This window comes from Gobio gobio (assembly GCF_949357685.1).
Source record: "Gobio gobio genome assembly, chromosome: 6".
In the NCBI taxonomy this organism is placed as follows: Eukaryota; Metazoa; Chordata; class Actinopteri; order Cypriniformes; family Gobionidae; genus Gobio; species Gobio gobio.
Window position 1 is genome coordinate 21,958,593 of NC_137102.1, and position 22,647 is coordinate 21,981,239.

General features: G+C 40.1%; 1 protein-coding gene across 1 annotated transcript in view; it reads left to right on the forward strand.

Annotated features, from left to right (window-relative positions):
- Positions 1-22,647, forward strand: part of cfap57 (cilia and flagella associated protein 57) — a gene marked incomplete at both ends in the record, with an annotated part of 40,269 nt that overhangs the window by 617 nt on the left and 17,005 nt on the right. Inside the window, 13 exons of the mRNA XM_079820430.1 lie at positions 221-531; positions 4,505-4,755; positions 5,897-6,062; positions 6,151-6,303; positions 8,399-8,538; positions 10,035-10,200; positions 10,340-10,453; positions 10,646-10,858; positions 15,452-15,625; positions 15,717-15,878; positions 17,834-17,989; positions 18,197-18,290; positions 20,137-20,327. Of these exons, the coding sequence (XP_079676556.1) occupies positions 221-531; positions 4,505-4,755; positions 5,897-6,062; positions 6,151-6,303; positions 8,399-8,538; positions 10,035-10,200; positions 10,340-10,453; positions 10,646-10,858; positions 15,452-15,625; positions 15,717-15,878; positions 17,834-17,989; positions 18,197-18,290; positions 20,137-20,327 (2,291 nt within the window). The remainder of the gene's footprint in view (positions 1-220; positions 532-4,504; positions 4,756-5,896; positions 6,063-6,150; positions 6,304-8,398; positions 8,539-10,034; positions 10,201-10,339; positions 10,454-10,645; positions 10,859-15,451; positions 15,626-15,716; positions 15,879-17,833; positions 17,990-18,196; positions 18,291-20,136; positions 20,328-22,647) is intronic.

Here is a 22,647-nt window from a genome sequence, read left to right on the forward strand (position 1 = left end):
CTATTTTAATTTATAATGATTAGAATAATAATAATAAATATATAAAATTGTGTTATAGGCTATAGTGTTTTTTCTCTGTTTAACTGTCATGAAAATAATGATTGTATAAGAAGAAGAAAAAAGATTTTAATTTAAATTTTAGTATTAAATTTGACCTGGACATGTTTCGTGAGAATGATCCATCAGACCCGTCTTTAACTCTATGTCTGTGTCGGCACAGGTACAGAGAGAAGTCAGGGCATGAAGGCTTTGGCCATCAGCACAAACAGGCGTTACCTGGCTGTGTCGGAATGTGGAGAGAAAGCCACCATCACTGTGTTTGATCTACAGCACGAGCAGAACAGGAAGAGGAAGGTGTTGACTGGAGGAGAGATCCCAGTGGATGAGTTTGTCTGCGTGGCCTTTTCTCCTGATTCAAAGTATCTGATCGGTCAGGCAGGAGGGCCAGACTGGACTCTCTTCCTCTGGATGTGGGAAAAGAATAAGGTGATGGCAACTGTGAAGACGAGCAACAGTGGCACCATAAACCAGGTAAACAAAACTGACAGATAGGTGACTTCAAACAACCATATTTCACCTTAGAATCAAATGAGAAGCATTCTTTTTGCATGAAGAAGATGAAGTCTACTTTTAGGGCCGTTAAGGTTTTTTGACACTGTGGCATTATTTTCATGACAATTAAACTTAACCCTCATCCCTAAGCACCAAACAACTACTATTCTCATTACCGTCTTTCAGTTGTGTTTTGATTCTGTCACGTTCCTTTGTCTTAGTTTCCCGCCACTTGTCTGTTTCCTTGGTTACTTACCCTCCTTAGTTTGGTTCTATTCAGCTGTGTTTAGTTCATTATCTCGGTTCTGTCTCCTATTTAAGTTCCTCTTGTTCACTGAGGCCATGTTCACACTAATACATTTTTGTTTGAAAACGCATCTTTTTCGCTCTGTTTTGGCCTTCCGTCCACACTGAGACGGTGTTTTAAGTCAACGAAAATGTAGCTTTTTGAAAACGCTCTCCAAAGAACGCTGTTTATGAGGACAATCATCGTCCAGTCCCTACCCGAAAGCATGTAGGCACTCCAGCTCATCCTAAACCCTCACCCTCCACATACCAGTCCACTGACGACCACTCTGCCACAGTCACCCCACTCCACTCCATTCAAGATGGCCACCACCATGCCCGCGCCCTCGTCTCTTGCCAGGATGGCCGCCACTATGCCCGAGCCCTCGTCTCCGGCCGCCGCCACTATTCCAGTGCCCAAGCCTGAGCCAACGAGGGATGACTGGCTCATTGACTTCTGGACAGAACCAGCTCCAGTCCATGTCCAGAGTCCAGCATCATCTCCGGTCCCCGTGCAATGTCCAGTGAGGGCTCCAGCCTGCGACCAGCGTCCAGTGAGGGCTCCAGCCTGCGACCAGCGTCCAGTGAGGGCTCCAGCCCCACGACCAGCGTCCAGTGAGGGCTCCAGCCCCACGACCAGCGTCCAGAGAGGGCTCCAGCCTGCGACCAGCGTCCAGTGAGGGCTCCAGCCCCACGACCAGCGTCCAGTGAGGGCTCCAGCCCCACGACCAGCGTCCAGAGAGGGCTCCAACCCCGCGACCAGCGTCCAGTGAGGGCTCCAGCCCCACGACCATCGTCCAGTGAGGGCTCCAGCCCCACGACCAGCGTCCAGAGAGGGCTCCAGCCTGCGACCAGCGTCCAGTGAGGGCTCCAGCCCCGCGACCAGCGTCCAGAGAGGGCTCCAACCCCGCGACCAGCGTCCAGTGAGGGCTCCAGCCCCACGACCATCGTCCAGTGAGGGCTCCAGCCCCGCGACCAGCGTCCAGAGAGGGCTCCAGCCCCGCGACCAGCATCCAGAGAGGGCTCCAGCCCCGCGACCAGCGTCCAGTGAGGGCTCCAGCCCCACGACCAGCGTCCAGAGAGGGCTCCAACCCCGCGACCAGCGTCCAGTGAGGGCTCCAGCCCCACGACCAGCGTCCAGTGAGGGCTCCAGCCCCACGACCAGCGTCCAGAGAGGGCTCCAGCCCCGCGACCAGCGTCCAGAGAGGGCTCCAGCCCCGCGACCAGCGTCCAGAGAGGGCTCCAGCCCCGCGACCAGCGTCCAGAGAGGGCTCCAGCCCCGCGACCAGCGTCCAGTGAGGGCTCCAGCCCCACGACCAGCGTCCAGAGAGGGCTCCAACCCCGCGACCAGCGTCCAGTGAGGGCTCCAGCCCCATGACCATCGTCCAGTGAGGGCTCCAGCCCCGCGACCAGCGTCCAGAGAGGGCTCCAGCCCCGCGACCAGCGTCCAGTGAGGGCTCCAGCCCCGCGACCAGCGTCCAGAGAGGGCTCCAGCCCCGCGACCAGCGTCCAGTGAGGGCTCCAGCCCCGCGACGAGCGTCCAGAGAGGGCTCCAACCCAGCGTCCAGTGAGGGCTCCAGCCCCACGACCATCGTCCAGTGAGGGCTCCAGCCCCGCGACGAGCGTCCAGAGAGGGCTCCAGCCCCGCGACCAGCGTCCAGAGAGGGCTCCAACCCCGCGACCAGCGTCCAGTGAGGGCTCCAGCCCCACGACCATCGTCCAGTGAGGGCTCCAGCCCCGCGACCAGCGTCCAGAGAGGGCTCCAGCCCCGCGACCAGCGTCCAGAGAGGGCTCCAGCCCCGCGACCAGCGTCCAGAGAGGGCTCCAGCCCCGCGACCAGCGTCCAGTGAGGGCTCCAGCCCCGCGACGAGCGTCCAGTGAGGGCTCCAGCCCCGCGACCAGCGTCCAGTGAGGGCTCCAGCCCCGCGACGAGCGTCCAGAGAGGGCTCCAGCCCCGCGACCAGCGTCCAGTGAGGGCTCCAGCCCCGCGACCAGCGTCCAGTGAGGGCTCCAGCCCCGCGACGAGCGTCCAGTGAGGGCTCCAGCCCCGCGACGAGCGTCCAGAGAGGGCTCCAGCCCCGCGACGAGCGTCCAGTGAGGGCTCCCGCCCCGCGACCAGCGTCCAGAGAGGGCTCCAGCCCCGCGACGAGTGTCCAGAGAGGGCTCTAGTCTGCGACAAGTGTCCAGAAAGAGATCCAGCACACGACCAGTGTCCAAAGAGGAATTGAGGCTGTTTATGAGGACAATCATGTCCGGTCCCTACCCGAAAGCATGTAAGCACTCCAGCTCACCCTAAACCCTCACCCTCCACATACCAGTCCACTGTGACAACCACAGTGGACTCCGCCTCCTGTCTCCGGCCCAGAGTGGACTCCGCCTCCTGTCTCCAGCCCAGAGTGGACTGTGTCCAATGAACTTCATACAAAGTCGATAGCTCCTCCCAAGAAGATTTTCCATAGAGGTCATCCCTGACATGGCCGAGGAGGCTGTCCCTGAACTCTCTGAGCTGCAGTGGGTGGCCCCCTGGGTTCCATGAGCCTCCGTGGTCTCCTGAGCACTGGCATCACCCTGGAGACTTCCCAGCCAGTTAGGAACCGGATCACCTGTCTCGGTCCTCTAGGACCCCGTGTAGTCCCTTGCCTTACTGTTTGTTCCTGAGTGCCAATATTAAAGATTAAGTTTATATTTAGATCTTCTGAGTCTTCAGCCTGTTCCTGTGCACCCCAACCGTTACAGTTATTAATACTATACTACTAAAACTATATCTTTTTAAATAACCTTAAATGACAGATAGTAGAATGAATAGGTACTATTTGTTATCATTGCTATTTAAAGTATTATTTTTTTTTGCATTACAGTAAGGAGAATTGTGATGGTTAATTTTAATGTATATAATGTCACGATAAAAAAAAAAATTGGTCCTAAATATGTGTGTTGTGTATACAACATGTTCTTTAAGCCAAATATTATTTATTATTCTTTTCTTTTGATTTTTGGGTTGAAATATGACCCACATATGTTCTTGATGGGTTTGAGTTAACTAGACATTGGTCATCAAGATATTGTTAAATATTCCATTAACATGAATTATGATTTTCAAATCTTATCACAAGGTAAATGAGAAACTGGGTTATCGGCATTAACTAAAAACGTTAAAACCCTTTTTTTGAAACTGAAATAATATAGATTTTATAAATCATATAAATATTAGATGAGAAATTAGAAATTCTAAGTTGAAGCACTAAAACAAATTGAAATAAATAAACCTTAAATAAAACTGAAATGAAAAATAAATAGTATTTTTTAAAGCACATAACAAAATTACTAAAAATAAACAGAGCATTTAAAATGTTAATAAAAACTATAGCAGCGTATAAAACAATACTAAAATAACACTGTTAGGAAATCAAGATTTCGATCAAATGAATGCATATTGCTGTAACTTGTGTATTCTGGTTTGTACATCAAAATATAACAAATTATAATGTTTAAGCACACCACCCTTTGCTAGTATATCCAGAAAATAGATCCTATTCTTCGTATGCTCATTACCGTAGTACAGAATTATTTAACTGTTATCTGATCATTAAAAGTCATTTTGATGACAGGCCAGAATTACTGCAATGATCAAGCTGTCCTAACACAATCTATCCATTCCCATTCACAGGTCAGCTTCAACCCTCAGGACAACACACAGATCTGTGTGTGCGGCAACGGGGTGTTCAAGATCTTCCGCTATGCTGGAGAAACCCTGAAACAGTCCAGCACATTTAAAACAGACGTCCAGAACTTCCTATGCCACACCTGGATATCCACGGAGAAGGTGATTGCTGGAACAGAGACAGGTCAGCTGATGATGTTTGAATCAAGTCGCCTACGTTGGGAGATGAATGTGGCATCTGTGCAGAAGGTTAAGAGGTGAGTGGAATGAACTTCTGGTGGCATCAGCAGTGTCATAGAGGGAGACGTACTAGGGCACTTCTCTTTTCTTAAAACTGTTTTCACACTTGATAGTTTATCTAAATTGTCTGCTAACAATTACAGGAGAAATCGGTCATTTAGTTCATGTTTTCTTAAACCTTATAACACATTCAGGGTGATTTTTAACCCAAAATAGTACATTAAATACAAATACAATTTTTTTTTTTCTCAGATATTTTAAAAGTATTTTTACTATTTAAAAATAGTCCACATTTCACTATGCTGCCATTTATTGATGAACTGCAGCATGAAAAATCGATAATTTATTTATCAAAAAAGTAATACCCAAGAGTCATAATACTGGAGGTAATTCTCATATGTTCTCATAAATTTCATATAAAGATTCTTTTAGAAATTTCTTATAATTATTTATATTTTTTTCTTGTGCCATACTGGTTTTACTGTAGTTCAGAAGCTTCAAATCATTTATTGTTTAATTACTTTAAAAAATAATAATAATAATACAAACATTTGGTGGTGAAAATTACGGTTATGACATTTTTTTTACAATGTTTGTAGCATTTATTTAATAAAATGACTACTTAGTCTTGCTAAGGCTAATTTCATAGCTAGCATTTTATGCATCAATACATTCAATTAAATATTTTCATAGTTTTTGCATCACTTGACAAATTTACACCTTAATAATGTAGAAGAAAAAATTCAGCTCAGCGGTATTTCAGTGGCTATTTTAAACATGCTATAAATAGTATTTTTATGAAATATTTATGTTAAGTTTGAAAACACTAAAATCTATACATAAAAGGCATTAGAACATATGAAATATTTGAAATTTTTCTTTTACAAAGAAAGCAGTCAAAATATATAAAGTTATATAAAAATCACTCCCTGGCACATAAAAGTGTCCAAAGTTGAAGAAATGCCCAATAATTGCTTATTTTGATTATTATCAGTGTTTTAACTTTGTTTCATTTAGTTATGATCTACAACCACCAGGATATTTTTTTCTGGCAAAACAATGGCTATTGTATTTGCGATATTTTAAACTCTAACATATAATATGCAATGAATGTGGATTGCTTTTTGTATGTTGTCTATTCTTGACTTTATCTTGCAGTCAGTCAGAAAAGCAGGACTCAAATGAGCCCTCCTCCGCCCTGCCACGGGTGACGGCCATTGTAGGTTATTCTAGTGGATTCGTTTGCTCCGCTGGTCCTGGAACTGTGTGTTTGTTTGAGAAAATAGAGGAGGATGACCAGTACAAGAAGACAAAAGACATAAAGGTGCCTTGACATTTTCTCATCCAAATGTTCATGGTTGTTTGTCGGTTTTAGCATCAGAAAGTATGGTTGATCCGTGTTGTCATCTCAGATTCCTCCAGAGGCATTCAGTAATGATCCCAGTTCTGCAGAGCAGCAGGAAATCAGCACTCTGTGCATCAGTCCATCAGAAGAGACCCTGGCCGCCTGTACAGACGGCGGGCAGCTCTACAGCATCCATTTCTCTGTAGTTGAGTTAGAAAAGGTGACGTTTGTCTCACTGTTATTATAATATCATTTATATACTATCAGGGCCTGTTTTTCGGTGTGGGATTGCAGGTTTTGTGCATCATTTACTCATTCCCGCTGGTTTCATGCTTATAATGTAGAAATGTATGCACTATGGCATGTAGGTTGAATCCACACAGATTATCAAATTCAACTTCACACACAGAGTGAGTGATTCAGCCGTAAAGTCTCTCTCTCTTTCAAAATGTGCAAACAGCTTCACATCACCACATCTTATCTGCACTACAAACAATACAAGGCTTTCGCTCATGTTTCAGGACAGTTAACGGAATTGTCACCTGGCCATTTTCTCTATGTGAGAAGAACATGTGTGGTGTGAGAGCGCCATGGCTTGTCGGACATAGCAACAGTAACTAAAGGGGGTGGGTCTTTGCGAACGGTCAATTGCATCATCACTAAAGTTTATAATTTGCACAGCATTCTTCCAGGTCTTGGCGATTTAAACGTTCAAGTAATTTTAAACCATTCAGTACTCTTGCGCTCTCTTAAAGGGATAGTTCACCCAAAAATGAAAATTACCCCATGGTTTACTCACCCTCAAGCCTTCCATATTCAACTTATGAAGAAAGTGTAACTCCTCTCGCAGCTCAAAACGCTTACTCTACGCCCTAGTCATATGTTGTCAGTTACGCTTTATCTGTAAGTTGAATACAGAAGGTGGTCTGCCGGAAGCTAGATATTTTACTTTATAACGTGTTCAATATGGATATTTTTCTTACACAAACACATCGTTAGAAGGCCTTTATTAACCCCCCAGAGCCGTGTGGATTACTTTTATAATGGATGGATGCACAATTTTGGGCAGCCATTTAATGCCATTATAAAGCTTGGATTAGCCAGGACATTTTTTAATATAATCCGATTGTAATATAATATAATATAACCCGTCTCAAAGAAGAATGTCATATACACCTAGAATGTCTTGAGGGTGAGTAAATCATGGGGTAATTTTCATTTTTGGGTGAACTATCCCTTTAAAGAGATGATTTTCTGTGCGCGCACACATAAAGACATCTCTCTAACAGCTCGCTGAGTTCTTTTTTTTGTGGCTTATGGCACTAAAGCTGTCAAATAATACACACAAAATCTAAATTTGGTTTGTATTAGCGAGTATCCTCATAAACACAGTTGGTTGTGTTTTAAGTGAACATAAACAGTTGATAGACATATTTTAGTAACTCTCCTCTCAAATTAGATTATAAGAATCACTTAAGGGGGGAATTCACCCCATTTTCCTAAATGAATTGCAGGCTCTGTACTATTATATTTTTATTGATTTATATATTTTCAATTTTCATTTAGATTTGTTATTTTATAAAAATAAAAAAAATGTGTTATGTGATTTTATAATTTGTTAAATATTAATATTTTAATTGATTTATTTTTATTCCATTTTTAGTTTTGGTTCAGTTTTAGTTTTTTAGTGCTTTAAATCAAATGTATTTCAGTTAGTTGTCAAGATAACATTTCAAATGTTCATTTAGTTTTGAAAAGTAAATATCTGTTTTTCATCTAATATTTATATTTTATTTCATATTTTATTATATTTTAATTAACAAACATGTTTTTAATAGTTTTAGTTCACACTTCACAGTAATAACCCTGGTCTGCCTTACCCATCTTTACTGTAGTTTTGTGTTTTAGTTTTAAATTGGCAAACAATCAGTTTCTGCACTTTTTATAACTGTGAGAGCTATAGTGAGAAGCTAGAACAAAATCTCACATTATCCCGTAATAGCAGCAGATCTAGTTTATTAAAAGAGATGGGTAACACTTAATTTTACAGTGTCCTTGTTACATATGTTACATGTACTTACAATAGTAATAACAGTAAATTATGCATAATTACATGCAACTAACCCTCAACCAAACCCTAATCCTACCCTAACCCTATAGTAAGTACATGTAGTTAATTAATATTACTTAAATATATTTACACTGTAACAAAGACACTTTAAAATAAAGTGTAACCAAGAGATGTTTTACAGTTCTGTATTTATTCATTATACTAGTCATGACTAATTCAGCTCTTTTTCCCATTGTTTCATCAGGGTGATCGTGCTCATTTTGAGTACCTGTCTCAATCGTTCCATTCCAGCATCGTCACCGGTTTGTCCACCTGCATCCGTAAACCGCTTATTGCCACCTGTTCTCTGGACCGCTCAGTGCGCATCTGGAACTTTGAGACCAAGTATGTTAATCTTTGTTAAAGAGACAAGGTGTTGTGTCCTTTTGCTTTATTATCTCTCACAGTGAACTTTAAAAGCATTATTTGTCTCATAGTTTTGTTTAAAGAGATAGTGTTTTCATTTTGGCTCTTTATGCTCTTGTAAGTGTCTTTAAAAGCAATTTATCATAGTTTTATCATATTAAAATATGATGATTGATAATGGTCGCTTTGCGAAAATAACCACATCTATAAATGTAGAAAATGTGTCTTAGTAAATCTTACCACAAATTTCCATAAACTTTGCTGACCAAATCGTTTATTAATCATGCAATTTTAGGGTTTTTTCATGCACCCTTATGAGGACACCCTTACTAAAATATAAAATCAGCTGTATATTTCTTTAAATCATATAAAGACTCAATTATACTGTTTGAGAAAAGATATAATAAAGATATTGTATTATAGAGACAACATTATTTATAAATAAATAAATTGGCTTTTATATAGTCTCGTACAAATAACAAATCACTAAAATATTAGATTTCTAAAAAACGTCAGTTTTTATTTACTAGTTTTTACTTATATTATAAAACATGCATAGTAATATATAGATATATAAACTATAGTAAAAAATATTGTATAGTAAAAAATATTGTATAGTTATATAGGAAAAATATTTAGTTTTTACTCACTGTATTAAGGGCTATGAATAAAATAAATAAATAAATACACACTACAATGTTTGGGGTAAGATTTCTTTCCTTTTAAAAAAAAAAGAAGAAATTCTTCATTCAGCAAGGATGCATCTAATTGATCAAAAGTGACAGTACAGTCTTTTATTCTTTCGCCATAAAAATCGCTGCAAACGGCAATCCGCCGAAAGTAAGTTCTTTTAGTCTATAAAGTTTTAAATATGGATATTGTTCTTACACAAACACATCACAGAAGGCCTTTATTAACCCACCAGAGCCATGTGGAGCAGTTATATGATGTATAGATGCACTTTTATTGGCTTCATAACCGAGGCAACAATTCACTGTCATTATAATGTTCGGATTTGCCAGGACTTTTTAAATAAAACTGATTTTATTCGTCTGAAAGAAGAATGTCATATACACCTAGGATGACTTGAGGGTGAGTAAATCGTGGGCTAATTTTCATTTTCGGGTGAACTAACCCTTTAAAAGAGAAAACAGTCATTTTAAATGTATTAAAATTTCTGTATTTTTGATCAGATAAATGAAGCCTTGTGTGCATAATAAGCTTCTTTCAAAAACATAAAAAGTCTTACTGACCCCTTATTGAAATATTTTTGAAAGTTTTATTATTTAACTTATCAATGCTTATATTAAAATATAATTATTATTTATAATATTTAATTAATATTTTAAGTTGACTTTGACAGCCTTAAAAGTACATTTACAAAAATAAAAGCTATTAAATTCCATCAGGTCTAAGCTGACAGGTCTTTATTAGGGATCTTGTTGGATATATCCAATAGAGTGTGTGTTGTCCAGTGATTTAGAGATTTATAAGGAGTTCCAGGAGGAAGCCTACAGCATAGCTCTTCACCCCACTGGACTCTACATCCTGGTGGGATTCTCAGACAAACTCCGTTTCATGACTCTGCTCATCGATGACATCAGGACTTTGAAGGAGTTCACTGTACGCAGTTGCCGTGAGGTGCGTCCCTGCAAATCCGTTGAAATTTGCCATTATCTATTCATTCATGTATAGAAAGTAAATTTGTTCTTTGAAAGTGTCGTTCATCACACCTTGTTGATTGACTGTTGTGGTTAATTTCCCATACATTTGTTCCAAGTGTGTGTTCAGCAATGGGGGCCACTTGTTTGCTGCTGTCAATGGAAATGTGATCAACATCTACTCCACTACCACATTTGAGGACGTCCTGAATCTGAAGGGACACAATGATAAAGTATGTTTTCTGAAATTTAAAAGTAATAGTTCACCTAAAATTTAAAATTCTGTCATCAGTTACTAACCCTCATGTTGTTCCAAACATATGTGGATTACTTTCTTATGTGGAATATGATCTTTTGAAGGAGGAAATCCACAGCCTTCTAAAACTTGACTCAACAGTGTTACAGTCCATATTATTGTGCCTTAGGTGCGAGCCGTAGCGTTCAGTGCAGATGACAGTTGTCTCGTATCGTGTGGTATGGACGGGGCCGTGTACGAGTGGAATACTCTCAGCGGTACCCGAGAGTCCGACAGTGTGCTCAAGACCTGCAGCTACACAGGGGTCACCATCTCCCCTGACGCAAAGACATTCTTTGCTGTCGGGACAGACTGCACTCTGAAGGAAATACAAGACTGTCAGGTGGGTACATGAATGCATTTGAAATCTCAAAACCACTTTTATTCACTATATTACAGAACTTGATTCAGATATAGATTTACCATAATGCAGTTATTTAAATCAAGGGTTTTCAATCGATATTCGATATGGGGACGATATGCTGCGTTAGTTGCTGACGCTATGAGGACCCGTCCCGCGGAACCCGGTGTCTGAAGCATGTGTGAAATTATGCCAATCCTATTTGCTGATGGCTGTCCTATATAAAAGGGTGCCTGCATTACGCGTTAGGGAACCGGGGTTACATATGATACATATTTAACCCTAAGATGCTGCATCAGTTGTTGACACTATGGGCCCTATCTTGCACCCAGCGCAATTGACTTTGTACACCGACGCATGTGTCATTCCTATTTTGCACCCGCGCAAAGCGCGCTTTTCCCTCCACAGAAGCACGTCGCTAAACTTGTGAATGAACTTGCGCTACCTGGGCGGTTCAGCGCAAAAAAGGAGGCGTGTTCCGGCGCAAACAATCCCTGGTGCTATTTTGCTGTTCCATTAAACAATTGCGCCACTGACCAGAAAAAACCTAGTCTAAAGTCAGTGGCGCGTTGCGCGTTGTTCATTATGCTATTTTAAGGGCGTATGCTTGACCATAATGTATAGCGTGCACAACGCGCATACACTTTGCTCATGTAATCTACACAGATGCAACAGTTATTTTTGCAAATCATAAATTGTTACACTAAAAAAATATTAACACATGAGATGACGGAAATCATTGTGGTGTGCCACGAAGATGTGAAAAAAATAGGCATAAATCTAGCTTACAAATGATTCAGGCTAATTGTAATTATTAAGGATAAGACCTGTTTGCCCAATAGTGGCAAGACATATATGTATATAAGGACATCTGACAAATTGGTTTGTCCGTCAAGAACCAGGAAAAAAAATCGACTGAAAAACTGAAAAAACTGAAAGACTGAAAAAAAAAAAAAAAGACTGTGAAATCACCTTTACCATAATGTACAACATTACAACTTCACTTCTCTGTCTTTCACTGCTCTTACAAGAACATCAGTCTCCTCGGCTGTGAACCGCTCCTGGCGTGCGCCTGGTAAATACGCCATAATAATAGCAATCCATAATGGAACTTGCGCACCTGCTTTTACAGGGAATGTTGGATGACGCTCGGATTGGTTTATTCACGTTAAGCCCAAACCACACCTATGAATAATGAAGCTACTTCAGACCAACCCATTTTAGATTTGCGCCGGGCGCAAGAGCCATTTATCCCGCCGGGAAAATAGCAACAGCGCCGAGACCCGCCCACAAAGTTACTTGCGCCTCACGCTTTGACACTTGCGTTTCAGATCGTTAAAATAGGGCCCTATGGGTATGTTAATACTCACTACGCCATGCTGACCAATGCCTGCCTGTAAGCTGTGAAGTCCACAAGCACAATCTTGTCAAACCAAGCACTGAAGAACTTGATTGGCCTTGACCAAGAGGTAAATATAAGTGTTAGCACCCAATAGAATGCATTCCTGTGACACTATACTATAAAAAAAGTTGCCCATCGTTTATTAGCAGATGTGCAAGGCAAGCGGGCAAGTTTTGGGGTTGTTATGGATAATTAAAATGTGAACATGCACGTTGCACAGTTGTGCTGTTGACTTTCAGCAAATTTTAGTGAATGAATAGAGTTGGCGTTTCTGTAATATCAAAGCTCCATAATTAGTTTCTTGTATGATTTTGTTAGGCCTGCTGGTATAAATTAATTAACGTAACTGTTGTGTCGCGTCGCGTCTTGCCACATTCAATGTAGAAAGCATTGCTTTCGTTTGAGGGTGCTTAACTCGCACCAGGTGTAGACAAAAAGTTACCTGATTGTGACAGATGGTCGAATTCACATGACCCATTATAAATTAGCATTATAGTCTGCCATAGCCTACCCTATAGTATCAAAAAGACCAAAGCCCTCTGATGCAGGGAAGATGAAAAATGGGGATAAAGACAGAGGTAAAGTGATGTAATGAATGAACAGTTTATCAAATTGCATAGTATTAAGATACTAGTAAATGAATGTCAGTTATTTTTACCTTAAACTTTATGCTAGCAGTTGTGCTGGGTTGTCTAGAGAGGCACCAGACAGTGTGACTTTGCCTTAATCTTGTCAGATTTTTTTAAACGCATGGAATATCAGTTTTGTATTAATGTTTTACTCTACAGTTGTGTAGTTTTGTGTAGTTGTGTTAAATCATATACATTTTTATTTATTAATTAAAATTCATATTTAATTTGATTAAATATTAAATTAAATGTACATGTAAATTTGTAATAATAGTCTATTTATATAATAGCAACATTTTATGTCAAATTCAAATAAAATATCTACTACTCAGTTTCATTCATAGTGAAAATATGAAATGTGCCATAGTTTAGTGGAAGATTGCTGCCATCTACTTGAAAACAAACAATTTTGCTAGTGAACACGGTAGTTTGTTATTAATCTTACTATTTGTGTTTAATTTGTCTTTTGTTCTATTTTTGTATGACGTTTAACCATCATCAGCCTTTTTTGTTTATAATATCCTGAACACAATGATGGGTGTGCAGTAACTGTATAACATTTATGGTCTACTTGTATTTGGTTATGGAGTAACTAATAAATCGTAATTGGTGAAAGTATATTGTGTATATTATGTATTTCAGTGTTAGGTATCTCATAGATTTCTTATTGGTGGGTTGACAATGGTGGAGCGTACATTGGCGGCGGGCTATCGGGCCCGCGCGGGGGGGGGGGGGAGGGGGTACTCATAAAGTTTCTTCAAGGTTGGCAGGTCTGCTATAGTCTTGCTACCTAGAAAGCTCAGTATTATAGGTGCTAAGAAAAAACCCCAAGCTTCCATACTCAATTGTTTCTGATACGGGAACTTTTGCATTAGACCAGTCCAAGCCACCAGCTACAGGACTGTCTATAACCCCTAAGAGCAAAGCTTTCAGGGGAGAATACAGACTTAGCCTTAGCTAAGTTCACAGTATGTGCAGCCGAACCAGGCCACAGATAAAGTATGGAGTCGCTCGCAACAACTCTACATAACATCATACCGGCTTCTAACACCCCAGCCTTAAGGGAACGGTGTACTAAAGGGAGCATGGGAGGCAAATTCCGCTGCGTTCTATCGGTTCAGTCTTAATGAACTGGAGAGGACACCAGTGAATGGATCACTAACCTTGAAACAGTCCATCCTGCTCAGTGGCGTGCACAGACCGCTAGAGAGCGTCCACAGAGTCAGGTCTTACGTCACTGTATACGTCTCATCTTTCTCAGCAACGCTAGCGAGGCAGCGGGAAACACAAACACACCAGGCTTGATCGAGATGCATCGACGCAGACCGATCAGCATATGACATCAAAGTATCGCAAGAGCAATTCAAAAGCAAAGGAGTCGTATGCTTTCGCTGTACTGCCGATGCATCTCGAACAAGCCTTCCATCAACAATGGCGTTACTATGGATGCACATGGCTTTGCGAACCCACATCGGCATCAAAACACAGCGAAACCAAAGCATTCACGAAGCTCGCCATAATTTGTATAGACAGAGATTACAGTCGAGCAGCTATTAGCTCGATGGCGGTCACAAGTTTGTGTTAGTCTTGTTGGTCACGGTAACCCCGCCCCCAGCCCCTGCCGCAAGCGGTTCTTACTTCTAGACCAGCAATGTTTTGGTGCTACCACTTTTCCTGGTTCAGAGCTGGCGCTTTGGGTGTCGAAAGACAAAGAACCGTTTTGAAACTAGGCTCTGGCTCCGAACCAGCACTGCCTTGGTGGAAAAAGAGAGAGTGGGTTGCTCGAAGCGAACACCCACTTCCATCTGCAAAAGGCTGCTTCCGACCCCTGTTCCGGGAAAAGGTTGCAAGAATGACCGCAAATCAGCAAGGAAATGTGCAGATGCTGCACTACTGGAGGGGGCTACAGATGATATGGTGGGACGCCTATAATCCACTTGGCAATTAAAAGGCGCTGTGACTGACACAATGACGTCACTAAACGGTGATGGTACAATTGTAAGATCGTTCACAAATTTCTGCACAGCCCTAACTACAGCCTAGTGTATTATTCTGTCACATATATTGCTGTGTTGAGACAAAATTATTCAGTTGATCAGCGATATTCTCTCACCACCGATGTCGTTGCATTTTCCATTACATCGATTTCTGATTCTGACTGATCGAACTCCCGTTGTATTAGCAGTTCTTTCTTCGGGGTCTTTTTTGATCAAAAACACCATCACTTTACTCATGGATATGGAAAATGCTCCACTCACTCTGCTCCCCTCACTTCGCAACCAGTGTGCACGCACCATCATCATGGAATGCACTTCTTTATGCCGGATCGTTTAAAAACAATGCTAGAATGCAAAAATCCAAAATCTGACATTTTCCGGAACAGGATCCGGGTAAAATTAAGTACGGGATAAAAGCATAGTCCACCTTTATATAGCACCTCACAGCGCGTTGCACCAGGTTTGACATCTGAATTTTTTGGGATAAAATGAAAACCATCAATGATCCCTTAATAAAATACTGTGTTTATATATTTTTTTGCTGCAGATCCTTAGGGAAGTGCCTTCAGGTGATGTGGTTTACACCACTGTTGCTATGTCTCGTTCAGGACGAGGGCTCTTCATTGGAACCTCCACTGGGGCTGTGAGGGCCATCAAATACCCTTTACCCATCCAGAATGCCTGGCTAGAGTACCAGGCCCATGCTGGCCCTGTCACTAAGGTTTGCACTGCTAAAATTAAGTTTTCTTTGAGCTCCTAGGTCATGTTTTTCAAACATGTTTTTCATTCATGCTTTTATTTTCTATCTGTAGATGATTATCACTTTTGATGACCAGTTCCTCCTAACAGTCTCAGAAGACGGTTGTCTTTTCATATGGAAAATCATTGACAAAGAAGGACAAGGGTTAAAAAGAGAGAAGGAATTAATATATGCAGAAGAGATCCTCGTCACCAAATCAGACCTTGAAGAAAAGGTAATCTGAGAAAATATTTTTCCTTGTGTTGGTCCTTTGTATGCAAAATACAAGGTCTAATCACAGGTCTAATCTACAAAATCTGTAATACTTTGTTTATGTAAAATAGCATTGATTGTTATGCTTAAATAAATAAAAAAATAACATTTACTCTCAGATTTTTAGGTCTTCAAATCAGTAATTGTGTTTTTGAACCCTCAATTGAATCTCAATGTTGCATAAAAGAGGGAATTTAAGAGAAAATTTTGGAAATATTTTGTAATGTCATTTATATGATGAAGCTAAATGGCAAAATGAACATTAAAGGGGTGGTAAAACACATTCTTTCGAAGGCTTGATTGTGTTTGTGGGGTGCACTGTAACATGGGTTCATGCTTCGTTTTTAAAAAATTTCATTATTTTTCCTGTATTTTACCTTTATTCTACACTGCTCTGTCCCTCCTTGTAAAAACGGTCTGATGGTTTCCGGGTTGTATGAAGCCAGTCCCTCAAAAATACGCAATGGGCTCAGATTGGTTAGCTGTGCATGTTTGTCGGAAACGTCACGCCCCTTACCTTTACCGGTAGACTGTGCTTTGGTAGTATTAGAAACAATGGCGTCAATAAAACCATACCAATTTGAGCCCGAATCAGACCCAGACAATTTTAGTGAAGATGATCGAGCAGAACCTGTTCAACCTGTTCAGTCCTCAAGAGTAAAGACTGCGGATCTATAGTGATCGCTACTGAATGGCACTGTTACTTTTGTATTTTTAGAACGATTATAGCCAAATATCTGTCACAAGAACTATTAACCCAAAACGAACACTAAACATTGGCTTTACTAGTAGCCAAATCAAACACAGAACCATGTTTAGCATGCCCGTAGATAAACAATACATAAAAGCTCTAATCAAAGAATAATTTACACTAATGCCAAGTTCGCTGTTGAGATTTAAAAAAAAGTTTGTAACATTAGGTGTTTGTCGGATAACGTTAAGTATGAATGAACATTTAACAAACTGGTTTGCAGAGCCAAACAGCGTTGTCATCTGTGTACTTCCTTGCTACAACGTACAATTAACAATACGAACTATTACAGGAAAACACATCGCCGAAAAATAAATCATACTTACAGGTTGTGGTCCGTAAACAGCTTCTGTTTTTAAATCCATCTTTCAGGACAAGCCGTTGTGTGAATCCTTCATTGAACTCGTGAAGATTGTGGAGGCTTTCCTCCGTGAAATGTGCAGCGGGAGCCTCGTGCGCCCATTGTGCATTCACACTGGCAGTGTTTGTCTCGCGCAGCTGAACCGCGGCTCGTGAATTGCAAATGCAGACGAATATTGTCCATTATGTCACATTTTCTGGTCTTCTCCTCCGACCCCTGTCTGTCTCGTGCTTTGATTTATGATGGGCAGCAAATTTCTGCTGCAAATGCGACCTGTTCCCCTCTGTCTCATACACACATGCATATAACATGTTAAACGCACTGCAACGCACCCGTCCCTAGGAAGGCTGAACAAAGTGGACCTGCAATCCGGATGAAAATAACAGCGTTTCGTCGGCACTGCGGCAACAACACTCCAGCCTACTAACTATACCACAACAACGCTTCCCTGCAGCGATACAAAATGGCCTTACTTAATGCCCCCCCCCCCTTATTTAATATTCTCGGAGGACGGGTTTATGTAAATATTGGGGCTGATGATGTCAGAGACCCTGGAGGAATGTCTAGTAGTCCCTACCGGCCGTTTGCTGTAGTCCTTAGAAATTGATTTCTTTAAAAGCATATATCTCCCTTTGCTTTAAACTTTGAATGTTGTAACTTTGCAGATGTTGTTTATGCTCAAACAGCAACATAACACGCTAGCTAAAGTTACAAAGGTGAAATTGTGGTTTACCACCCCTTTAAACTGTCCTGCTGTAAACCACAAGAGCAACTAAAGCCTCTTCTCATCTGAACCATCTTGCAGAATAAAATGATTTTGGATCTGAACACAACAGTGGATGAGCTCCAGGAAGATATAAAGCACCAGCTCAGTCTCAAGGACATGACCTACATGGAAAAGATCAATGAACTCACTGAAAAATGTCAACAACAGACCAGTTCACTAAATGCTGAGATAAAGGTCAGTGTCAGGAGACACAAAATTCTATTTCTATTTCATAACACAAATGGCATATTAAAGGGACCCTAAAATTAACAAAAAAATGAATTACTTACTCGCCCTCAAGTTGTTCCAAACTCAAACAGGTTTGGAACAACACAAGGGTGAGTAAATGATGACACGGGTGAACTATCCCTTTAAACTTATAAAGTTAATTTTCCATTACAGGTCCTGAACACAGAAAAAGAGAAACAGCAAGCAGCCCATGTTAAAGCTCTGTCAGAAATCTTAGAGGAACATGAAAAAAAGCTGCAGGACATAGGTAAATAAAACATATTTCATTCATTTTTACAATCTTAATGATAAACGTTTACAATACCAGTTACAGTAGAGGATATCAACATTGTCCAAGGCAATATTCGAAGGCCCCCCATGTAGGCTAAGATATTTATGCTGTAATTTCTTGTTTTCGAACTTTTTTATTTTACAGAAACTCAGCCATTGGCTGGTGTGGCAAAAAGTTTTATAAATAAATAAATTCATAAGAACTGAATGCATTTCCGATTTTACACTTTTTATGACCAAGGAATTTACATGACATTTCCAGTCGTCCTGATTAATGGATACGTTTTTTTGGGTGTTTATTTTATGTACAAAAGCAATGTTCTGCTTGACCTAACTCATATACAGTCCTCATTTTTTGTTGTTTTAGCTTAAACTGCCTTCACATGCTATCGGAATTATTGTAAATATGAATTTCCTAGTTAAAAATTGGACATGAACGCCCTCTCAAGTCGTTTTTACCACTGGGAAGCTCAGGGATAATTTTGATACTCAAGTTCCCGAGATGGGCGGGCCATAAACTTTAAACATGGCAGAGGAGAGAACGATTGCTGCTCTTACTGATATTCTTTATTAGATTTTTATACAACTGCTACATTTCCTTGTCTTGTTGTTAAAGTAGTGCATATATATATATATATATATATATATATATATATATATATATATATATATATATATATATATATATATATATATATATATATATATATATATATATATATATATATATATATATATATATATATATATATATATATATATATATATATATATATATATATATATATATATATATATATATATATATATATAAAATGGGATGCTAAAAATAATTTTGGCTTTAAAAAGATTTTCCCAATAAAAAAGCAAGAATAAGCCTGGTGTCTTCCATGATCAAGATGTTGGGTCTGGGAACTCACCATTGGCTTGGCTCAATCCGAGGGGCGGGATAAAGGGTTGTCTTTCAAATCCCCTCTGCACGCAATAGGATAGCGCTACAACCAACCAGAGCAATGAAGAAGGTGAAGCAGAGCTAGTTGATAGATTAAACTTTCACCGTATCCGGTCGTCAAAACTCTGAACACATCTTCCTTTCTTAAGAATGACTTCAGTGCCGTTCTTTTCTCAAAGAAAAGCTTAACTCCAAGTCTTCCAGAGTTGTGGTCAAAGCCGATTCGAAAGACTGCTGTTGGCCAGCTTCTTTGTTCACAAGTAGCACGTGGAACCGCCACAACTCTGCCATCATTATGTTAAGTCCGCCCACCGACTCTATACACGCTGTGATTGGCCTGACCAGAGTTTGGTTTTTCCAGCTCGCAAGCCAACGGAGAGTTGCTAAACTACCCTGGCTGCAAATTAGATTTGCTGCCGCTAGGGTGCATCTAGATTTCTTGGCTAATTATGAGGCTGATATGAGACACTTTTTTTCCCATTTGTGTTATTTCATAATTTGAATGACTTCCCAATTATTCTAATATGTGAAAAATAGTAATAATAAAATATCCATGAGTTGTCCAAACTGATAGTGAATGAATAATCAAGGCGTATTCTTACAGAACATGTTTTCTTTTCGGACTATAAATTAGGCTTCTACTCACAACGTTTGGTGTATTAATTTCAAGGCTTCGTAAAGTCATTTTTTGTAATATTTCTGTTGGTATATGTACAGTAGGTCTAAAACTTTTTGCAATATTCATATGTGTAATGTTTTATCGACAAGCTCATGACAGCTTTTGTTCTTGTACTGTAAACCAGTAATATCTTCAGAACCAGCCTGTTCCCCTCTCAAAGTTATCCAGGCTAACTGAAGCTGCTCTTCACAGAGTCGACCAATAACCAGAAGCTCATGCTGGAATATGTGAAATACAATGAGCTACAACTGAAGCATGATAACAATCAGCAGGAATGTGAGCAGAGGCTAAACAGCATGGAGGAGAAAAAGACCCAAGCCCTGGAGGATATGATGCAGTCTTATGAGGCCAAGCTGAAGGAAAAGACGAAGCTGTTGAACCAGGTAAAGTGCGAACATAAACAGGTAAAGGCAACTTTCTCTGCGGAAAAATCCAGCATAACCCAGCATGAATTCCATGTTGGTCCAGGCTGGTTTATGCTGGTTAGAGCTATTATAGTGCTGGTCTTGCTAGTGGATTCTGTTCTCAAGCTAAAGTGATCTGGTGTTACACCAGCACTCCCGTTTCCCATGCTGTTGACCAGCAAACCATGTGACACATGCCAAATTGTGCAGACATAATTTTTGCCCACTGTAATACAAAGAAATGATGAACACATGTGAAAACAACAGAGAACCAATGATATATTAATAACCGATTATGTTGTAATCAATGAATGCTTTTTCCTGTGAGCTTTTTGTTTTTCTATGCATTTTTCTGCTGTAAAATAAAACTTTTTTGCAAAAATAATTTTGTCAGATAAATACTTAAACTTTTTAGTTTTTTAACAATGTTAGTGTTTTGTTCTTCCCTCATATTTGTAGTCAATAATTGTATCCCTTAAAAATCATCTTTGATCACCAAAATGACATATTTAAAAGTTTTTTTCCTGTGAAAAAAAAAAACTTTATGCCTTTAAGGATTAGTTCACTTCAAAATGAAAATTTCCTAATATTTTACTCACCCCCATCTCATCCAAGGTGTTTGTGTCTTTCTTTCTTCAGTCGAAAATACATTTAGTTTTTTGAGGAAAACATTCCAGGATTTTTCTCCACAAATCAGGGCTCTACATAGCGACCATTTTGGGCGCATTTGCGCCTGAAAATTATTGCGTGCGACTGTGAAAAAATATTTAGGCGCACCGGTGCGAGTGACCCGATCGATTCTCATAAATAAATGTAGCCTATAATACAATCGGAATAAAAACTACAACTGCCAAAGTGCATCAACACTAACAGTTCTGCGATCGACTGCTTGTCATGCCTTCTGTCAACAGAGCATGTGCAAAAAACGTGTGCAACGGACTACACTTCACAGATTGTTTACTAGGTGAAACGGGTGTGATGCGGCCATGCGCACTTACCAGACGCCTCGCGCTGATGTTTATTTGCAGCCAAATCCAAATTAACTAGAAATACCACATTTGGATTATCATAAACAAGGTCGGAAATTAACGGGGGCTTGGGGCAAAAATGTAAAAAACATTTTATCTAGCGAAACGATCTAGCGGTTATGTTCTGGATAAGAGATCTCAAACTGAAATTGGACCAATCAGCTGTGAGCACACACCTCTGATGCAATAAAATCACTCCCCCTTTTTCTACTCCAAATTAAAGATTACATAGCAAATGGTAAAGCGTCTGGCTTTTAACAATGCTTATTTATAATAATAATAATTTTGAATGATTTAGATATCATTTATGTAATTATTATACCCTTAATCAATTACACATGTATAATTTTAGTTCATCAATAATTAATAGGCACTTTGCTAAAATTTATATAAATAATGTATAATATAAAGTAATATAAAGACTCGATAGCAGGTGTAAACTCACGGGCCGCCACGAGCCTCAAACTCCGATGGCTCAATTCGCTTTATTTTTTATTTTATTAGTAATAAACACCTCTCTGAGACCTGACGACACACCCACTGTTTCTATCTATGTTCAATCATCTGCATATTGTAATTGTAGGTACACATTATTTTATTTAAACCTCCTCATATGTAAGTTTAAAATGAATCCATAATTGAGATTTAAAACTGAGTTTAAAGTTATGGAGCAACAGGATTTCGTCTAGCGTCTAGCGTGACCTTTCTGATGTGATGACATAATCCGTGGCGCGCCACAGGAGCAATGCAAGATGAGCAATTTAGGTTAAAAAGTATGTACAATTTTATTTTTATTTGAAAATGACAGTCTCCGTCTACTGTCTAAAATCAAATCAGCATCCTTAGAAACGCTTTGAACATCTTAAAACATCAGTGTAGAAAGGCATATAGTTCATCATAACGTCATAATATACATAATTAACCCGCTTTATTGCTAAACGATTTTTTATATCAACAGAAAAATATACCAGGATAACGTGACTTCTCTTGAGACTACCCTGCTTCAGAGCGGTTATAATTAATGGTATGCTAAAGCCCGCCCGCATGTTGACGTGATTGGTTGGTAGTTTGTGACGTCAGAAACACCAGTGATTTCAAACCGTGTTTTTGAGTCTCTGGTTCACTGCAGTTTTAAGGAGAAAATACTCTTTGTTGACTTATGAATTTGCACATGGTTTGTCTTTAAGAATACAACAACAAAAAACACCACGTAGACATATAAACAACATTAAAAACTTGATTTTCACCACAGGGGGTCTTTAAAATATTAT